Source organism: Pungitius pungitius, chromosome 12, assembly GCF_949316345.1.
Source record: "Pungitius pungitius chromosome 12, fPunPun2.1, whole genome shotgun sequence".
Classification (NCBI taxonomy): Eukaryota; Metazoa; Chordata; class Actinopteri; order Perciformes; family Gasterosteidae; genus Pungitius; species Pungitius pungitius.
In genome coordinates this window covers 9,854,383-9,870,271 of record NC_084911.1, presented here as the reverse complement: position 1 = coordinate 9,870,271, position 15,889 = coordinate 9,854,383, and the positions used below count along the sequence as shown (strand labels likewise).

General features: G+C 49.1%; 2 protein-coding genes across 2 annotated transcripts; one reads left to right on the top strand and one right to left on the bottom strand.

The window, feature by feature from the left end:
* Nucleotides 1-35: 35 nt before the first annotated feature.
* On the bottom strand, nt 36-11,141 carry tecpr1b (tectonin beta-propeller repeat containing 1b). The gene is made up of 25 exons (XM_037477353.2): nt 10,870-11,141; nt 10,595-10,677; nt 9,702-9,934; nt 9,437-9,616; nt 9,157-9,279; nt 8,936-9,058; nt 8,296-8,470; nt 7,765-7,865; nt 7,560-7,661; nt 6,523-6,650; nt 5,827-6,419; nt 5,493-5,608; nt 5,250-5,405; nt 5,008-5,157; nt 4,749-4,906; nt 4,429-4,547; nt 3,329-3,422; nt 3,134-3,230; nt 2,972-3,051; nt 2,812-2,868; nt 2,556-2,730; nt 2,232-2,460; nt 1,947-2,053; nt 1,742-1,861; nt 36-1,376 (listed from the first exon to the last, which is right to left on the bottom strand). The coding sequence occupies exons 3-25, from the start codon at nt 9,924-9,926 to the stop codon at nt 1,236-1,238; spliced, it is 3,549 nt and encodes a 1,182-aa protein (XP_037333250.2). The 5' UTR covers nt 9,927-9,934; nt 10,595-10,677; nt 10,870-11,141; the 3' UTR covers nt 36-1,235.
* A 688-nt stretch (nt 11,142-11,829) lies between these two features.
* Nucleotides 11,830-15,849, top strand: bri3 (brain protein I3). Its single transcript, XM_037476505.2, has 3 exons — nt 11,830-12,437; nt 13,342-13,450; nt 14,585-15,849. Exons 1-3 carry the CDS (start codon nt 12,284-12,286, stop codon nt 14,715-14,717), a joined length of 396 nt encoding a protein of 131 aa, XP_037332402.1. The 5' UTR covers nt 11,830-12,283; the 3' UTR covers nt 14,718-15,849.
* Nucleotides 15,850-15,889: the final 40 nt, after the last annotated feature.

The following is a 15,889-nucleotide window of genomic DNA, read 5'->3' as shown; positions in this document are numbered from 1 at the left end:
GTTACCTCTGTTAAAACCAGCAGCCTCTGCTTCAGTTAAACTTGAACATTCATTTAAGGAATTCCTCTATTTGACGATGGTATACATTGGCTTAATCTTGCACTTTTGAGAGACGTAACTTAATGTTGAACTGTACTGATGTATGTAAATGTAAAATAAAACAATGTCTGTAAATGGGAAATGTTAACTTGGGTTAAAAGTATGAGGTTTCGTATAACTTAAAGATGAGTTGATCAGAGGAACATATCAAGGTCGTCGGCTAAATGCGGTTAAATTAAGACTAAAGCAGATGTGAATTCATTCTGTCCTTTAAACTTGTAGATTTAAAAAAAATATTTTTACTTCCTATTTATCATGCTTAGTGTAATTGAATGAAATGTTTCTAATTACATTGTTTATTATGAAAATAAATGCAAATGAACTTCTAATCTGCACTGTTTTGGGCATTCCTCTGTGTACTTCACTCACATCTCGTTGATGTTACTCCTTGCTTTTCCCGACTGAAATGATGTCCAAACATAAATCAATACTTTGACTTTTATTTCACATTTCAGGGCCCTTGTAAGGTGAACGGATGCGTGGGGACATCCGGAGCTGAAATGAGCAACAGTCGCAGTGATGTAGATGGATGAAACGCTCACATACTGCAGTAGGATGGAGGGGCGTCTTAATGTAGACGGAAGGTTCCGTGCGACTCTGCAGTCGCTCCTACTTCAGAACGCGTCGGGAAGTATGAGGTCTTTTTGAAGAGGTTTGAAGTAGCAATATGGGCAAAAACAAAAAACTCCATTGCAAATAAATAAAATTCAACAAATGCATAGTTAATGAATGAATAAATAAATAAATAAATAAATCAAAGCACGTGCAAATATGTAACAGGCCCAAAACAAAAGATTCTAGTAACCACGATCATTTAGACGTTGGTGGGATTGTGTGTTAGTTCGGTAGTCAAGCCTTAGCCCTTTATCGAAAAGAGTCTCTCTTATTCTCCCCCCCACCCCCCCTCAGGTTTTCACAGCATACCGTCTGGACCAATAGAAGCTATTGCTGGATCCCAACAGCCAAACACTAACTTTTGCTTTTTCTCCCCACAACACATCAAGGTCCCTTAAATGCTCTTGTGCTCCCTTTTCCCATCTCGACACCTACAAAACGAGCCGGGTAGTAACATTCATTCATGGATCCGGGGGGTGGTGGTGATTGTTGTGCATCCCCATCACACGAAGCTCCACAAGCTACACGCCCACAGCGCTGCCGTTCACCTGCGCGGGGGGCCGCGGGGGCACCGGGCTGCGCGGGGCTCCGACGTGGGCGGGATGGGGGCCGCGGGGAGCCTCTGCCGAGTTCCCCCTCACGCTGATGTGCTCCCATCCTCCCTGGGAGTCAGAACACACGGCAGTGAAAAGGAACGAATGGTTTCAAGGCTGAATAAAAAAAAATTAACAATACTAAATAATACAATAAATATAAAGAAAGCACCAACGGCGACTCTGCAATCTACGTTTAACCAGAGAACTTTTGTTTTTTGTATCAGGATCGGTGGCGAAGTAGTCCTGGGCTGGAAGATTACCAAACAAACGCCATATTTAGTCTTGATGCTGTTCTCTTCTTTCATCCGATCGGTCGACAATACGAAAAAATATAGCTTTTATCAATTCATTGCTGAGAAACAAAATTACGCTCCAAAATTGACATATAAAAGATTGTAAGTATAAATTCTAGATACTGATGGCGGACTCACCCCGATGCCGTAGTCCCAGGACTGTCCCCTGGGCTGCATGGGTCCCACCCCCAGCCTGTGGCAGACAGCTCCAGGAGTCTCAGCCGGGAAGCCTGGAACTCCCTCTGCTATGATCCACACCTGGAGAGAACATCTGCACTGAGCCGTTCGTGCTTCACCCGCCGACACGGTTTACACCGCCGATGAAACCAAACCAGTGGCTGACCTGGTCCAGCGGTCCCACGGAGACCTTGGTGACGTTGTTAGAAGTGAGCTCCCAGGCTGAGCCCTGCGGGTAGCTGGGGGTGAGGCCCTGTCTGAACCATAAGTTACCTGGATGGAGATAGAAAGAGTTTTACTGGAGATTATATATATATATTAGTGCTGTCAAACGATTAAAATATTTAACACGATTAATCAAATTCATGTCCCCCACAAATGGGTTTGCATTAACGACGTTTACCTGACAGCACCAATATCTACATTTTAAAAAAAAAGAGGGAGAACTCACTGTTGTCATCCACAGCAAAGACCGAGGTCCTCCCCACCGACAGCTGTCTGAGCGTCTGCCTGGGGGGGGACGGGATGTGGTACCAGCATTCTCCCGCGGGGTTCTGCGGGCACACGGAGCCCCTGTAGAACACCTCCCCGTCCCTGGCGATGGCCCACACCTGGTTCGCTCCGCCGATGGAGATGGACTTGAAGGGCTGGTCCGTGCCCACGTGCAGCCAGGAGCTGCCCTGCGGGGTCACAGAGAGGACGGCTCGAAGAGAACGGACGTACGCAAATTGTTTTCCGAGAACTCGTTTTTTTTTTTTTTTTCAGCAAATCTTACCGCGGCGTTTCGGGGTGTGACGCCCAGGCGGCACAACACCTCCCCCTTGTCGCTGAGGGCCCAGACGGGGACCTGCTCCATGCTGCTCTGGGCCAGGCATGGCATCAGAGAGATGTCACTCAGACAGATGGGTGGGACCTGTTGCCATGGAGCCCTCAACGCGATCGTGCACTTCCTGCGAGCGGAACACAGGATTATTCCAGCGGGCCGAAGGAACCGCGCGCCGGGGGAAACCGCCGAGGAAGCGTTCGATCACCTCGTCCATCGCCTGCGCCTGACAAAGTCTTTCATGGCTTTGTGGCCGTGGAACGTCCTGCAGGGGGGGGGGGGGGGGGGGAGATTGGTCAGACTAGGGCAACCCCCTCGCTTTTCCTACGGAGCTGATCTTTCTTTCACACCCTGAGGTGGGTACGTACGTGGGGAAGTCCGCCGCGTACTGCCAGCCCTCTTGGTCCGTCCCACCCGGGACGCTGTAGTCCACGGCCCACTCGGACACCTGAAACACAGGTGGTGTGGGGGAGAGTCAGCCAGGAATCAACAAGAAATGGAAGTTGTTGTTTTTTTTTGCATGGACCTACCCAGGACCACTGCGGGGAGGGCGGGTGTGTGTTTCCTTTGGTGCATTCCTTCAGCCCGCCCTCGTCGCTCCACATCGGGCGGTCAGTAGGAAGTCCTCTGGAGCCCCCCCCCAAAAAAACCCCAAAAAGGTTATGTTCCCAGAGACAACAGCTGCAAAGATTACTTTAAATATCTGTATCTCAAAGTGTTCCTACTTGTCTGTGTATCCTGTCATCGGGTTCCACCTCTGATTCTCATACACATGGACACTCCTCACGTCAGTCTGCTGGTGCCTCTCGACGGCCTCTTCTGCCCAACACACAAGCGCACACACACAGCTGTGAAGGCAGCAGTGAGTTAGGTACAGATGTGAGTGCATACAGATGTGAGTGCATTCACGCGTCAACAGCTGCAACGGACGCTTAAGCAGTTGCCCACAAAACTAGAAGCAAGACGTTTGATTCTTTCTCATGTGTTTGTAAGCAAATAATGAATCATGTCATTGGCATAAATTTGACATTTAAAGTAAAAAGCTGAGGAATATTTTTATTGGAGATTTCCTTTGACCAAGTATAGAACAAGCATTTTGCCTAAAATAAAGTATAAAATAACCAATTCACTTAAGAGAATCTAAGCTTATAAATATTTTCTATATTTACTTGATGAATATTTAAGCAGTTATTAAAAAATTAACCCAGGACAATTTTTACTGGATCACTTATAAAAAAATTAATTAATGAAATCTCAAGACTTTCGAACTTCTTTGAATCGGTGTTAATGCATCCAGCTGACAGGTGTGGCAGATTAAACAGCACCGTTATATCTTAATGTGCCGTAGTCTAGTCTCAATAAAAGGTCACTCTAAAACTTGACAGGTCAAACACAATAATATCAATGAATGCATGTGACTACCTAGTGGAATGTCAGATGTGACAGAATCATCCAACTGTATTAGGACCATAATTCATTTAAAACACCTGTTTAATCTGCTTTTAAACGTCAAAATGACAGTTGAGATTCTTTTAAGCTGAACTTGTTTCACGATAAAAAGGTTGGCCTTCAGTGTGACCAGCCCGAGGCACACCTGTGTATAACAATGCTGTTTAATTGATGTGCCAACCTGTCTCAACCTGCTCATTTGTAGACAAAATCTGGGAGAAATTAGCCTTTTTTTCCTGCACATTAAAAGTCTTCAATGTCTTATTTCCCCTCCTGGTAAATGGAATGGTATGGTTATGAATGGTAAAGTGAATGAAAGTCAACATTTCTAGGCGTGTGTTATTCTAATTTGTGGGAAACACATGGGTGAGTTTACCCAGGGTGGGCTGTTGCCCGCTGTAGACCCAGGCGGTGCCGTCCCACCCGATGCCCCACACCAGCCCCAGACTGTTAGACTCTACACAGCGCAGGTGGCCCGGGACCTGCCGCCAGAACCTGTAGCACCATACAGCGGAAGCGCCCGACATTAGCCACATCACCGTTAGCACACAGAGACGCAGGCTTTTACCGTGCAAGCATGTTAGCGACGTGTTAACTGACGTGGAGCAGAGTAGAGACAAAGTAGGCACGAAAAAAACAGCCGGAACGCTAAAAGAGAGAACGACAACAGGCTCTGCTGTTTGGTGTCGGCCTCACATGAGGTCGCAGGCCAGCGTGTGCGCGGCAGCTTCCAGAGAGAAGGACGGCTCGTGGACCATGATGTCTCCCTTGGAGGTTGTGGACCACAGGGCCTGTCTGGACGGGGGTCCACTGATCCCTCGACACTCGCAGCAGCAGTCGGACAACAGGCTCAACTGAACACAGAGAGCCAGGAAAAACACGCATTGTTACCAACTGACCTCTTATTTTCACTGTCACTGTTCCTCTCTCGGCTTTAAAAAAACTAGACGGTTACCCAATCATTCATGTCCGTTTGGGTTTGTGCTGCCAGAACCAGGGGCCATCTCTGTTGGGTCCTTTGCGCGGTGTAGACGGCAAAGGCATAGTGGCAGTCCGCGGACACCGGAACCAGCGCTGTGACGTCACGTATGATCACATCAAGGTACTGCGACAAAAAACAAATAAACAAAGGAAAAAGGGAATGAGTGAACAGCTGTGAGTAGAAAGAGGAGGGAAGTAAACCGAAGCCAAAGGCACCTTTTTCTCGTCGTACTGTGTGTAGTAGACGAAGAAGATGCTGTCCTTCGTCCCGCCGGACTTGGTGGACTGCTCCAGGGCGACGGCCACGTCCACCCAGCGCTGAGGCTTCCCGTCCCTCCACCAGCGCAGCGCGCCTTTACGCACCCACACCGACTGTCCAGGGGGGGGAAAGGGGGGGAGGTGAACACGCGACATCGGACGGGGAGTTTCAAAGTGCCGAGGCCCCCCCCCCCCTCTTACGTGGCTTCTCTCCAGCGGCTTCTTGCTGATCTCCCCTCGGCCCTCCTGCTGCCGCGGCTGCTCGCTCCACGCCGCCGACTGCACCGCCGTCAGCGACAGGGAGCTGCTGAGGGGACCTGGCAGGCGAGTCGAGACGTTTTAGACGGACGGACGGACGGACAACCACAGAGGCCACGCGCAGAGTGTATCTCTCTACGTGCAGGTAGCCCACACACACACACACACACACACATATATATATAGAGCACAACAGTCAGACACAGATAAACGGACATTTGAGTTCCCATGTTTACGTGTGCTACACCTGCTTTTTGGTTTTTGGTGGTCTACGTACCTGTGGGACTCAGCCAGCTGATCTGTGAACACGCGTCCACGTCGCAGCCCCCCCCCGAGATCCAGCTCCACACCGGCGCGTCCTCTTCCCCGACGCCGCGAGCGGTCTCCAGGGCCCCCGCGGCGCCCGGCGGCGGCCCCCCCGCCGCCCGCGCACATCGCGCCGCCTCCGCCCCCTCCAAGTCCACGTTCATCCAGGGGACGTCGTGCCCCGCGGCCTCGGGGGTCGGAAGGATCGGCGCCGGGGACAGCTCCTGGACTTCCTCCCGCGGGGCCTCCGCGACGGGGGGCTGGGGGGTGGAGGTCTTGTCGCGGTCCGACACCAGGCTGTTGATGAAGCTGTCGCTCGCCGGGATAAACGGTTTGGGGGCGTCCTGCTGTAGGGCCGAGGGAGGATTCTCCATCTTTGGGGGGGGTGTGGGTGAGTCGTTTCCTCCCAGAGGGACAACCGACGAGGCTGCTGCCCCGAGGACCGGGAGGTCTTCGGGGCCGTTTTGTGCGTCGGCGGGACCCGACTCGGAGTCGGAGTCGGTGCAGCTCAGGAGGGAGCTTTTCGAGGCCTCGGCCCGCCGATCACCAAACTCACACTCCTTCCTATAGAACGGCAAGCGCACAGGGACAGAGCAGGAGAGCATGAGTTTCATTACAGTATTCAAGGGAGGGGGGGGATTAACTTGATCATCTTCCTCACACAGACCCGGGTGGGATGACCTCTTTGCTGTTCCTCCATTGGGCGGAAACGGGAATCCAGCCGCTGCCGCTGGGTTCAGAAGGCGTGACCCCCATTCTGAAATACAGGCCTCGGTCCTCGCCCACCGCCCACACCTGACAAGGAGGGGAGAGGACAATGCAAAATAACGGTTGGTTGGACCGACACACCCGCTGTGACGAGATGCTGCGCCTAGTTGGAACTCGTTGTGTGTGGAAGGACACTTGTCTTCACTCTTCAAAAGGTGTATGCGTGGCACTAGACAGCTGTCACCTTATAAGGCCATATACTGTAACACGGGCACCTGCCAACTCACACAAGCCAAATCCATAATTATCCATATCCATCCCTGAAATATGAAATATGGGATATGATGACGACCAGCTTGGCCAGCTTCTAATTAGGGAGTCTCCCGCATGTCAGTGGGAATATAGTCTGGGGATATATAAGGCTGGGCCTGAGGGGCTCCTGCGGGGACATTGGCCCGGGCGGCTTCGCGGACTCGTATTACGCGGCAACCTCGGGGCAGGACTTGTGGCCAGAGGTTGAAGGGCTGGGGAGGGCTGGGGAGGGCGGGGCGGGGGGGGGGGGGGGGGGGGGGGGGGCGGGGGGGGGGGGGGGGGGGGGGGGGGGGTGAGAAAAGAAGGGGAGGAGGTGTGAGGTGTGGGTTTGCAGTGCTAGCAGAGTCCTCGGCAGCAAGACGCAGGGAGAAAACCCCCTCCGCCCCTGAGCCCAAACTTGACCCGTCAGGCCCTGAAAACAGATCCAAAAGCCGAAGGGTGGAGTGAATGGGACTACGGAAAGGTTGTATGGGTTCAAAAAGCCTGGATTGACAACCTTCAATTAGATGAGTGATAATTCAATTACAGTGTGTAAGTGGGTTTTTTTACGCTTAGATGTTTCATCCCACATTGTTCAGGATATAAACAGTTGGCCATTGACTTTGTATTAAACATTAAAAGGGGGACAAGTATTACTTTGTGACAAGGCTTCCACTCTCTCATTATGAAGAGACGTCTTTTCACCTGCTCATTGAGTCCTACGTCCACCACCATCATCTCCCCTCCGATGCTGATCCAACCGGACCCACAGGGGTTGTGGGAGTTCACGCCCCGCCTGAACCACACCTGGACACACACACACACACACACACGCACATAACAACACCCATACAGATGTTTCCGTCGCAACAAGTACCAGTCACTCGGCGCGTGAGTAGTATCCATTCACCTTGTAGTCCTTAGTGACCACCCAGACCACACTAACTCCAACCGCCACATGGAGCGCCTCGATCTCCTTTCCTGGGGATTCCAGCTCCACCCACGATGTGCCTGATGACGGAAAACTGCTGTTTACCAACGCGGCATGAGGGCAAGATCTCATCTTAGCAAGCCTGTTACCTTTCGTGTGGTAGTTTAAGTTTAACCCCTTTGGCGCCTACGTGACAACACCACAGGTGGTCTGTCTTGGGAGACTTGCACCTTGGGTTACGGTCATCCTTCTGTTATTTCTTACTTTCTTACATTTATAATGTATCTCACTATACTATGATGCTGTCACAAAAAAACCCTCTCTAATACAAAGAAATTTGTGACAAAAATCCACAAGTTACCAGCAATCCAGATGAAGAGACACTAGGGTCACATATCAATTATCAAACAATTAAAAATTAATCACACCAGAACGGATCGTTAATGAAAAGTAAAAAAAAAAAGTTGCAAGAGACATGAGACATGTGAATACATATAAACGTGAACTGACCAGTCGGGCAGTCCAGGCTGAGGCCGGTACGGACCAGCAGGTTCCCATCCCACAGTAAGGCCCACAGGAGGTCCCCGGGGCCGGCCGATAACTGAGCCACCTCCTTGGGCGCTTCTACTTCCTCCCACCCAGAACCCTCGGGGACCCGGGGATGGATCCCCTCCCTGAACCACACCTGCAAGGTTAAGAGAGAGTCTGCAGATGGGACCTGTTTTGGCACAGTGCAGCACGCTCCTTACAGATCCTCACTGAAGCATTCCCGGTGTGTCATTCTACACAAATTGCGTGAACGAATGCTGCCCTCTTGTGGTCAAACGTTATAGGTGCTCTGCACTAAAAAGCCACTTGTTACTGCAATATCTGACAGATCAAAATTTAAGGCATTTTATCTCATGTTATCCTCAGTAATGAATGGAATGTTCCACAGCACCGTAGATGTTGTCTTGGGGAAATACACAATACTGTGAACAGCAAAAAACATTGTGTGCTGCGTCAAGTTTTCAGGAACTTCTCATTTCTCATCTGCAGGGTTGCAAAATCTAAAAAAAAACAGTGAGCGAGCATGTAATTCCTTCCCTTTTGGCTCTGTGAACTTCAGATGCACATCTGTCACAAGACTGTCGAACCTGTGTGGACTGACCTCCCCTTGTTGGGACACGCCCCACAGGTAGGGATACCTTCCAGACTGGTCACTCATCTCCCAACCACCGCAGCTTATGTCACAGAGCGGCAGCAGCGGCTTCCTGGGATTGTCCAGGGGGATCTGCAAACAGACAGTGGCTTTGCTTGAAATCTTCAGCCGGGGGACCAGAACCGAACCTTTCTACCCTGATATTGCAGCGACCAGAGGAGTGTCGACACCTTTGCCCAGGTGCCCTGTGCCGTGTATCTCCTGTAGCGGATCCACCGCCTGCGGCGAACGCAAGAGTTCCACTTCTTATCCGGGGAGAAGTTGGCGGGGAAGTCGACCGCGTACTCCCAGCCCTGGGGGGGGGGTGAGGGGGGGGGGGGGGGGGGGGGGACACAATAACAGAGCCTTGTCGAGTCTGATGACACAATAGATGTGACAGTCATCAAAAATGAGAAAGTCAGACAGAGACGGCGAGCAAGAAAGATGCAGGGACCAACACTTATTTCTTACCCCAGTCTGGCTGGGTTCTCCACAGCTCTGATCCACGTACCAGTCTCCCTCCCATTCCCAGCTGCGGGATGGCAGCTCAAAGCCGTGGAGCGGTTGGGGGTTCATCCCGGTCACGTCGCTCCAAGGCCAGCGGTCGGTGGGCAGCAGTGTGTCAGTGAAGCTGTCCACCGGGTTCCACCTCTGAAAAAAAACAAAAAAAAACACACACTGCGCTGTAGCCTTAAAAACCATACGGCGCGCGGGCCGTTGGTGCACCGTAACATACCTGGTTTTCATACGTCTCCTCCCGGTAGCGAATGGAGGTCTCACTGGGCATCATGTTGAGGTAAACGTGGTGGTCGCAGCCGATGCCCCAGCAGCGGCCCTTCCCCGCTGTGACGCGCTTAAGCTCCAGAAGCGTGTCATCTGCACGCACCCAGCGCTGGCCAGCTGTGGAGAGGCTGTACACCCTGCCGTACACATCCACGGCCCACAGCAGCGTGATGGGCATGGTGGCCCCTGAAGGGAGACAGCAAAACAGTCCAGCATTTTTTCTTGAGCTTTGAGTAAAGGCACCACAATAGAGCCATTAGAGAAACGCAGATATAATGTGATCTCCCATATTATCAAAACAATTTGGTTATTTGTTCTTCAACTATTGAATTTCAACTATACTCTCAAAGTTTAAGATGCAGTCTCATGCTTTAATTTCAATTACAGAATATTCCCACACCTGTTTTTATTTAATTTTTCCTCAATAAAAATGACAAAAAGAAAGCCGACTAATAATTGACCCTGGCCTTTTAACTTGAAATGTCTAACCGGAAGTAAGGCGTTAATTCTGGTTGAATAATTTGACAGACGACAAATACTAATCCGCTACAGCGTTGACATTCACTGTGCCTCGATCACCACAATACAATTAAACGGGCCTTTATGGGGTTTATTCCCATGAAGTGTAATAGTAGATCACGTGATCTTAACCAGCCACTTCAACTTGGAATCTCAGATTATAAAAAAACGGAACCGGCGGCTTTTAAAACACTAAACCTCATCCCGTTACATCGGGATTTTTTTTTCTTCCTATAATGAACTCCAACTACCTCAAAGTCAGCAGCAGTATCCCCAAACCGGTGCACACTCACGCACACGCACTCACGCACGCACGAAGCAGCCTACCTGGATATAGGTGTCCGATCCGCGGTTGTCAAGGGAATATCAACACACGCGACGTGACATCGGGCGCATCTCCGGTACCCGCGCTACGGGACATTAAAAAAACTGAAGTTAGTCACCAGCAGAGGAAGTTATGTTAGTGAAAACACACAAACAGACAGCTGATACGGGGTCGAATGCCGCAAAGTCGTCTATAAGCTGTTTACATCTCCATGGGAAGGCGGGTAGGCAGGACCCCCCCTGCCCCCCCCATGGACCCCCCTCTCTCCATCACTTACAGACGCAGCTTCGTCATGAGCAGCACCTCATGGAGACGAAGAGCGGAGTCATTCATGCGTATATTCCGGCTCCATGGGTTTAATTCCCATTCCTGAGGAACGCTTCGTCCGACTCCTGAGAGCACAACAGGAAATGGAGGAAGCGTCGCTCTGATTGGTCGAGGCTCTGCGGGGAGGGCGGGATCTCTTTGTTCCATTGGATGGAACGAGATGCGCTCCTGGTATTTCTCTTTTTCCGACAGCCGCTGATTGACGCGCATATTTTAATAATTGATTCAATTCAAATGAATTATTGAATCGCGAGGTTGCCTTTACATGTTTGGCTACTGTTTGGGATATGTTATCACAAAGCAACACCTCGGCCAAGATTATAGGAAAATACCAACACTTCTTAAATAGATTTGTATTTCATTTTAATTGAATTAACGATTCTATTTTATGCAACTTTATATTTGTCTGACAGCTGAAGTTACTTTTGATACAACAACTGTTCAAGCCATTCGTGTCTAATTAAGTCTATCGATATTTGGTTATATTTAATATCACACCCATATGTCTTAAGGTTAATGATTTTTTAAATGAAAGCTCCTGGATCAGCTGGAAAGTATATATATATATATATATATATATATATATATATATATATATATATATATATATATATATATATACATATATATATATATATATATATATTAAGGGCAACCCACTCCTAATGAGGACAGCAGTTATGTAAGTCACAGAACAAGTACCCCCTCCACACATTGGGAGTACTCGATCCCGATTTTAACAAATGGCATCCCGCTGCTTCATTATGTGAACCATTGAGCCTGCCGGTCGCCATTGGGGGGGGGGGGGGGGGGGGGGGGGGGACTCACAGGGTTTAGGCTCTGCAGTGCACGGCAGGCAGCGCTGAGCTTCGTCTTTTCATGCACTGTCGCTTTAAGAAGCCCTCCAGTGCGCAGAGGCGCAGCTCGTCACATGATTCTTCTCTGGTGACAGTCCAGACAGAAAGGAAAAGCCTCGCTGACTTCCAGCTGTTCGAGGACGCTGTGATGACAGAGTACCTCTGTATTGGTACCAAAGGACTAGCGACAAAGACGGAGATGGAGTTAAGTTAACTATTGCCACAGAGAGTCACACCCTTGCTGTCTTCAAAGGGGGCATTTGGGGTTGTTGCGCCAAAGGGGACAAAGTTGGCGCATGGAGAGGGACGAAGTTTCCTTTTTGGGGGGGGTTGTTGTTGCGCAGCGCACTTTCCTTTGTTTTTATCGGCACCAGCGTCACGCAGCTTCGCGGACTGTCCCCATCCGAGTGACCGGAGTTCAGCATTAGTTTCGTGCGAATTGAAAGTGAAAGGGGTGTTCAGACAACGAGACCAACGCGAGGACGCGTCACGTCGACTGAGACTGAGATGGTGGACAACAAACCTCTCCTCCAGGACAGACCTCCCGCCTACGCCAGCGTCCCGGGGGCTTATGAGTACGGCCCGCAGCCGCAGCAGGGCTATGGGGCCATCCCGACCCCGGCCCCGCCGCCCTACCCGTACGCGTACCCGGAGGGCCAAGGCAAGTAGCCCCCTGTTGACGGCGCACATCTACAGCGCGGCGTGGAGTCACCAGACGGGAAGAGGACCGCTGCTGTCCACTTCCGTCTTCGTTTAAAACTCCACTCGTCGCTTTGGTTGTGACACCCCGCACTCCGCGATTGTCGGTGTTTTTCTTTCTTTTTTGTTTTGTTCTGCAGGCGGTAAAATCTGAACCAACATGTCTGACACGAGCAACAAATACCGTGAAAGAGAATTAAGTTTCCTTAATAGGGCGCTCCGATGCTACGCATGCGCAGTGGGGCGGTAGCGATGGCCGGTGTTTACCGACTAGTTTTTGTTCAAATAAATCTTTTTTTTAAAGTGGTACAGGCTAAAATGAATGCAAGCAGTCAGTAAACTGTAAAAACCTGTATATGACCAAGAATTAACTTCGGTTAGTTGGTTAAAATACTAGAACTAGAAACTATTGTGTTCGTTCATGTCACCACACGCTGGTTGGTGTTTTTATGGAAAGTGACCGCACATGAAAAGCGGCTTTGGCTCCATTTACAGTTACTTTAGTTTAGTCGCGCTGCAGCAACAAGGAAGTTACTCTTCCCTAAGTAAAGTCTGATTTCGTTAAATCACGTGTAACTTCCTGCTTGCTAAATGACGTGTAGGGTATTTGAAGAGCTATGCTGTAATACATCAAGCGTCATCAGGCTGTAAACGAGCACGCATCAAAGTTTACGGAGTCACACAAATACAAAAGAGAGTCAACATGCCCCGAGGGTCAGTGAAATGAACCTGAAATCCCCAACTGTCCTACAACAACAAGAGCTAAAAAAGAAGAAGAAGAAGAAAGCCAAGCAGGATGGGCTGATATTTTGTCATGATGTACGGTGTGCAAAGATGAAACGTCTGTTCTCTTCTCTCGACCACAGGGTACCCATCGGCTCAAATGAACCCTGCCATCGCTCAGCAGCCCTACGCGGCGACTTACACCATCGTACAACCGTCTGTAGTGGTGGTGGGAGGCTGCCCGGCCTGCAGGTGAGAGAACACACACACACACACACTGCAGATGGGAGTGTGTATTGCGACAGGCAGATCTGTCGATTAGCTCATGGTTGATGCTGAGTGTCCCGTGTTCACTGTGACTCGGTCGATTTCTTTTCTTTTGCCGGTCTATGTTCCAGTGTCTCGGTGTGCAATGTGCTCAGGCCTAGTGTGACATAAACGCTTACCGGATGTGACTCTCAGTGATGGAAGATGGTTTTTAAATGGTTTCACTTGGTCCGAAAATACATCCTGCCAGTCATCTGATTTCCTGTCAGTCAGCTGATCAAACATGTGACCGGTCAGGTCCAGGCCACAGTTCACAAAAATAAAAGCAAACAAATGACGATAAGGTACCTTAAGGTTGAATGTGAATACTGACATATGCCGTATATCTTCCTCTGGGACTCAACCTGAGAGGGGGTGAAGGAAAGTTTACTTTATTTATCTGCTTGATCACTTACTATTATATACGCTTCGCCCCGTAAGTCTCTCTTCGCAGTAGAAACATGGATCAATTGGATCGATTTGATGGATCGATTTGATGGATCAAGTGCTGTCGTCTTAGAACTTTTTAGCGTGGTTCAACCGAGGTCATCCCCACCGCAGATAAAAGGACTCGTTGTTAAGACTCTCACTATTATATCCACACACTCCCAAATGCAGAAACATACACGCGTCTCTTTAGGATCTAGTTTGACACATTGCATTTGGTAATTCCTCCTCGGGGCCTCCCTCAGATTTACTGGTATGGGGCAGTCATGAGACTGACTCTGTTCACCGCGACTCTGGATTTAAAGCTGCTCTCTTACCGCAAAACAAACCGATTTCTGTTCAGACAATTGTTCTTTTCACTTTGAATTATTTCAGCTCAGACTTGCACAGAGAAGTGTCTTCTTGATGGTTGCTTACAGGGTAATCTCAGGACATTGTGAAATGGAAATAATAAAGGGAGACTTCAAGGAAGCAGTCAGTAAACTGTAAAAACCTGTATATTACCAAGAGGTACACCTATTCAGTGTGATCAATCAATTAAATTATGAATAATGCAAATGTGTATTTCCTCACAAAACTTTGAAATGCAGTGTTGTCATTGATATAAACTGTGTGTGTGTGTGTGTGTTGCAGAGTCGGTGTCTTGGAGGATGACTTCACTTGCCTGGGGATCCTGTGTGCCATCTTCTTCTTCCCCCTCGGCCTCCTCTTCTGCTTCGCACTGCGTCAGAGACGGTGTCCCAACTGTGGCGCCTCCTTCGGCTAAAGGGACCAAACCCCAGCTCGTGCACCTGCTCGTGCTCCCATACACACACACACACACACACACACATAATCCAGCATTTCTGTCCCTTTAATTGTATTATCTTTTTCTCAAACATGCACATTTCTGTTGCCATTATTTCATGTACAACAAATGATCGAGATGATATTACCGTCGATTCTGATGCTTTAATAGAAGCACGCGTGGAGATCTATTTTCGTCTGTCAGTTGCGGATATATTCTTGCGTATGTGTGTGTCCAGCTGTTGTCAGTGCCTTCACTACATGCTGATTGATCCTCACAGACTCCGGCGGTCCTTTCTTCTCCCGCTGGTGTAGCTCGGTTATCAAAGTTCCTTTTGTCTTTGCTGGTACACTGCATACGTATTTTAACGCTTGGAAACATTGTACTCAACACACAATCCATCTAGATCACTGATGTATTACCTTCCCCTGGAAATGGAAACCTTCTTTTGAAACGTTTCTCTTTGGTTCAGTGTGTCACAGGGAAAAATAACGTAGTCTGCTAAAAAAAAGAAGAAAAAAACAGGATCTGAAACAATTGGCTTGTTTTGGACAGAGCGCACGCACCGTTTTGTCTGTCTTGCTGTTGATGTTATTTCTAGGGGCCATATTTGACCTGACTGTTTGTTTGATGACTATTCTGCTGGGTTGTGCTTTTCCAGGGCCAATGCAGACCTCAGGTACATACAATCTGAAACGCCCTCGACTTTACAACCTCAATCCCTGTTTTACTTTGGACTTCTACCTACTTTCAGGACTCGCAGTTTCACTTCAAGGAATCATGCTGAGAGAGAGAAACCTCCCAATAAGGAGTATAATCTCTGGAATTTTTATTTTAGTACTCTGCGACAAGTCACCCTGCCCCGTTCTTGCCGACCTGACAATCAAAAGAGAACGTCTTTGTCGTGTATCTGTAGGTCATCTGTGTCCATGACTTCCATCTCAGCCAGATGTTCTATAACTGTCCATGGCAGAAGAAAGAGAGCGAGGTCACTGGGTGGGAGTGATTTTAATGAAAATCTTGCTTCAGAAAACACACTACGCACGCTCTTATGATTGAGGTTATTCCTTTTTATATATCAGTCATTGTAATTAAAAATGAATGCAACTTATCTGTTGTTCTCTTGCTTGACTTCATTTTTCGAAGATTAA